This window comes from Crocodylus porosus, unplaced genomic scaffold (genome assembly GCF_001723895.1).
Source record: "Crocodylus porosus isolate Cpor-Errol unplaced genomic scaffold, CroPor_comp1, whole genome shotgun sequence".
NCBI classification, from domain to species: Eukaryota; Metazoa; Chordata; order Crocodylia; family Crocodylidae; genus Crocodylus; species Crocodylus porosus.
In genome coordinates, this window is record NW_017728907.1 from 26,821,030 (window position 1) to 26,825,811 (window position 4,782).

Below are 4,782 nucleotides of genomic sequence, written 5' to 3' on the forward strand. Positions count from 1 at the left end.
CTCCATGGTGCTGAGCCCCGCGCGCCCGCCCCGGCCCGGCGGGGAGACGTGCCCAAGGTCACCACGGGCGGCTGTGGCAGAGGCGGCGGGCGCCCCGGGCCCTGGGGTCCTGCCCCGGAGCCTGCTGGCAGGGGCGGGTGGGGCTGGAACCCAGGTCCTCCCTGGACTCCCCCGCCCCCAAAAGCCCCTGCCTCAGTTTCCCCACGAAGTGCTTTCCTGATCCTCCCCCTCCCCTGCGACCCCACCCCCAGAGCCGCGAGCCCGGGGCGGGCCTGGACCTCCTGCGGGTGAGCCGGGGGCAGCACACAAGGAGACACGGCGCACGTGCCCGTGTGCACGCATGCATGCCTGGACACATGCTCTGCTACATGTGTGTTCGGGCTCCCCGGGCACATGCACACACCCCGCCCCCCAACATCACGCACGCTCACGTGTGTACATGCCCCCTCCCTGACACCAGTGGGCACAAACCCCTGCATGGGCAGCGTTCTTCCCAACACGCCCACATTCCCATGCAGACACGCGAGCGCACACACCTGTACGCCCATGCGCACGCGTGCACACACATACCCCCTTGCTTGTTGTAACTGATGCCCGGTGGCACTCCCCACCCCACAGGTGGTCGGTCACACGTGCCCGTCTCTCTCTTGGCAGCTGGTGTAGGATGGCGCCGGCAGCCCCCATGCCTGCCCCCCCGCTCCTCCTCCCCATCCTCCTGGCCCTGGCGCTGGCCCTGGCGGTGCGGGGCACCCGGGGCTGCCCCGCCGCCTGCCGCTGCTACAGCATGACCGTGGAGTGCGGCTCGCTCGGCCTCCGGGAGATCCCCGCCGGCATCCCCCCCGCCACACAGGTACGCCCACGCCCAGTGTCCTGCAGGGGGAAACTGAGGCACGGCAGGGGGTGGCGGGCTCAGGGCGTCGTGGCTGCGCTTGGATGCGCTGCCTCAGGTCCTGCGTACAAGTGCAACTCTCAGCCCCCCGGAGCTGGGGGGGGGCAGGCCCAGCCCTGATGCCCCCTTGCCCCGCTCCCCGCAGACGGTGTTCCTGCAGGACAACGGCGTGGCCCAGATCCGGCAGCAGGACCTGGCGGGGCTGCGGGGGCTGCAGTACCTCTACCTGCAGAACAACAGCGTCTCGGCCCTGGAGCCCGGCGCCTTCCGCGCCCAGCACCGGCTGCTGGAGCTGGCCCTCAACGCCAACCGCATCCACCTGCTGCAGGCCAGCGTCTTCCAGGGCCTCGACCACCTGCGCGTGCTCTACCTGGCCGGCAACCAGATCACGCGCCTCCTCGACTGCACCTTCTGCGACCTGCAGGTCAGCGCGGGGCAACGGGGCGCCCCGTTCTCACCTCCCCGGCTCCAGGCGGGTGCTAGCGGTCCGGGCTCCTGCCCCGGGGAAGGGACGGGAAGAGAAGGGGTGGGCAGGCGAGGCTGGACGCCTGGCTTCTTCCCGTGACTGGCTGTGATGCTGGGAAAGTCATTTCCCTGCCTGGTGCCTCAGTTTCCCCCGGCTGCACCTTGCCCGACTGTCCCAGGGCTCGAGGTGTTAGGGGCTGCGCAGCAACGTGGCCAGGGGGTGCCCTAGCTCTTTGCAGGGAAGGACGTGGCTGGTAGGGTTTGAGGGGAGGTAACAGGTGCTCGTGAGGGCACGTGTGGGGGTGTGCACGTGTGCCCAGGGGCCGGAGAGTGTCAGCTGTGCCAGGTGCACACACATAACATGCACTAAGTTTTTGGTGGTGGCGCGTACTGCGGGCATGGGGATCTTCATGCAGTGGCTCATGTGGCAGGTGTACGTGCGGGCACCTCTGTGCAGCCATGTGTCAGAGCCTGGCTGCACACGGGCCTGTTGCAGCGTTTGCCCCCGTGCATTCACATGTATTTGCATGTGCTTGCCCACCACATGCAGTCACCTGTCAGGGCTTGTCCGAGCATGGCTGCATGCCCGCGCTGGCGCCTTTTGCAGCATTTGCTCCTGTGTGCTTGCACTTGATGGCATACACTTGCACGTGCACACACGCAGGTGGTCACGTGCTCGTGTGTGCATGCATGTGTGCTGACCTGCCTGTCCCTCCCCCCCTCAGAGGCTGCAGGAGCTGCACCTGCAGGAGAATAGCATCGAGACACTGGCGGAGCGGGCACTGGCCGGGCTCTCTTCACTGGCGCTGCTGGACCTCAGCAAGAACAACCTGCGCACCGTCACCCACGCCACCCTGCACCCCCTGCTCAGCCTGCAGGTGCTGCGCCTCACAGGTAACTCCCGAGCAGCCCCTGCCACCAGGCTGGGGGGCGAGTCCTCCGGCTGCACACAGCCTCCGATACCCTGGCACGGCGGGCACCGTGGCTCCGTGGAGTGGGGGCAGCTGAGGAAGCTCTGCCAGAATAGCCCTGCCCTATCCCCCCAGCACCCTGGAAGGACTCCGGGGAGGTTCATGCCCAGTTGGGGGTTGCAGTCAGTGGGAGAGGGTAGGGATGTTGATAAGGGGGTCCCCAAGGCAGCATGGGGAAGGGGGCTCCGTGGCAAGGGGCTGAGGCTCTTTCCCGCTGGCAGAGAACCCGTGGCGCTGCGACTGCGCCCTGCACTGGCTGGGCGCGTGGGTGAAGGAGGAGGGCCGGCGCCTGCTGAGTCCGCTGGACAAGAAGATCGTGTGTGCAGAGCCACCGCGCCTGGCGCACCAGAGCCTGCTGGACGTCTCGGGCAACAGCCTCATCTGCATCCCACCCGCCGTGCACGTGCAGCCGGCGGAGGCCACAGCCCGGCTGGGCGACGACCTGCACGTGTCCTGCCAGGCCTCAGGCTACCCGCAGCCGCTGGTGAGCTGGCGCAAGGTGGCACGGGCACAAGCGGGGCCGGCGCGGGCCCGGCCGCCGGGCGTGGAGCTGAGCGAGCACAGCCTGGGCCAGGCGCTGGACTCGGACACGGGCAGTGGGATGCTGTTCCTCAGCAACATCACGCTGGCTCACGCCGGCACGTACGAGTGCGAGGCCTCCAACCCCGGCGGCACAGCCCGCGTGCTCTTCCAGCTCACCGTCAACCTGTCCCTGCACCAGCAGCAGCAGCAGCGCGGGGCCCCGGGCACGGACGTGAGCCAGGAGCCCCTCTACGACCTGGAGAGCATGGACTTCCAGGCGCTGAGCGTGGCCACGCAGACGGCCATCGCCGTGGGCATCGCGCTGCTGGCCCTGGTCGCCCTGCTGCTGCTGGCCATGATCGGCCGCAAGCACCGCAAGCGGAAACGGGCCAAGAAGGAGGAGAACATCCTCTACGTCAACGACTACTCGGACGGGCCCACCACCTTCGCCCAGCTGGAGGAGTACCGGGACGCACGGGGCCACGAGATGTTCGTCATCGACCGCAGCAAGCCGCTCTTCGCCACCTACAAGGACCCCGAGGCGCTGGGCGGGCCCTTCCCAGGGCTGCCGGAGCCCGTGCAGGATCAGGCCACCCAGACGCCGGAGGGGGCTGAGGAGGAGGAGGGCGAGCAGGAGCCCGGCGAGCTCTTCGTCAATCAGGGGCTGGTGTTCCAGCCACAGATCGCCTACGAGATCCACTGCTGAGGGCCCGAGCCCCCGACCTTTGACCTCTGTCCCTGGCGCTCTGCCCCTCCCTGACTTCAGCCGAGCCCGGGTATCACCAGCAATGGGCGCTGGGCAGCCCCCGGCCCCCTGGCCGGAAAGCTAGCCCCCCTCCAGGACCCACTCCCGCCCTGGCCGGCGAGAGACACTGTGACTCCCCCCAGCAGGTGCCCCCAAGGCCGACCTGCGCTGAGCAGGTCCCGTCCTTTGTTCCTTTTAAGTAAAGAAATAAAGCGGCATCGCTGTCCCGGGCTGGGGGCCCCATCCCTGCGGCCCCGGCTCCCTGCCTGCCAGCCACCCCCAGGCAGGGCAGGAGCCCCGAAGCCCAGTCCTGCCCGTGGCTGTGGGCCAGTTCACCCCCGGGGGCTGGCGGGGAGGCCCGGTGCCCAGGCCTCGCCGAGGGACCATGCCACGGCTAAAGCTGCTACAGATCTCGGGAAGGAGAGGTGCCTCCTCCGCCGGACTGAGCTCTCCTGTTCGTGGGGGTCACGCCCCCGAGCCCGGCTCTCGGTGTCCCATGGGCGCCTAGAGGCCCCGGGTCCCTGGCTCTGTGCCCGGCCGGCGGTGGGCAGTCCCAGCACCGGCATCTGATACTGCCCCGTCCCCCTGCCCCCAGGGGCCGCACGTTTCCCAGACGGGGCAGAGGCAGCCCAGGCCCCACGAGGACAAGAAACACTCACCCGTGGCAGTGCCCAGCGCTGCCAGCTTCAGTCCTGTGCCGTATGGGGGCGACCCATCCCCTGGGGTCCGGGGGCCCTGACTCACTCCAGCGAGGGGCCGTGTCCCTTTTGGGGGTGGAAGGGCAGCAGGTGTGAGCCCCAAGGTCTGCCGGCCCCGGGATGCCCCCCACCGGGGCAGAGGGAGGTGGGACTCCAGGAGCAGGTAGTAGCTGTGCCAGGCAGCGGGCACATCCTGACCCATTCGTGCCCACGACACAACAGAGAGCTGCAGTTGCCTCAGCTTTATTGGGAACAGACGGGGTGTCCCCAAGCCCTATCGGTACCGCGGGGGGCCCCAGCGGTCGTCGGGCTCCTCGTCCCCCTCCGGACGCCCGGCCTCCTCCAGGCAGACGCGGGTGCAGCGGCTGCGGAAGGTGGACTGGATGCGCAGGGCTGTGGGGTGGTGCTGGCACAGCGCGCGCCGCGCCTGCCAGCCCCGCCAGAAGGCCTGGATGCACGTGGCGGCCCGCATCAGGTCCTGGTACCGCTTCC

At 69.1% G+C, this 4,782-nt stretch overlaps 2 protein-coding genes across 2 annotated transcripts in view; both read left to right on the forward strand.

The window, feature by feature from the left end:
* The window catches only part of PDC (phosducin), a 99,923-nt gene that overhangs the window by 27,563 nt on the left and 67,578 nt on the right, over positions 1 to 4,782 (forward strand). The window lies entirely within an intron of this gene.
* On the forward strand, positions 642 to 3,807 carry LRRC24 (leucine rich repeat containing 24). Its single transcript, XM_019530993.1, has 4 exons — positions 642 to 850; positions 1,035 to 1,313; positions 2,080 to 2,248; positions 2,547 to 3,807. Exons 1-4 carry the CDS (start codon positions 665 to 667, stop codon positions 3,551 to 3,553), a joined length of 1,641 nt encoding a protein of 546 aa, XP_019386538.1. The 5' UTR covers positions 642 to 664; the 3' UTR covers positions 3,554 to 3,807.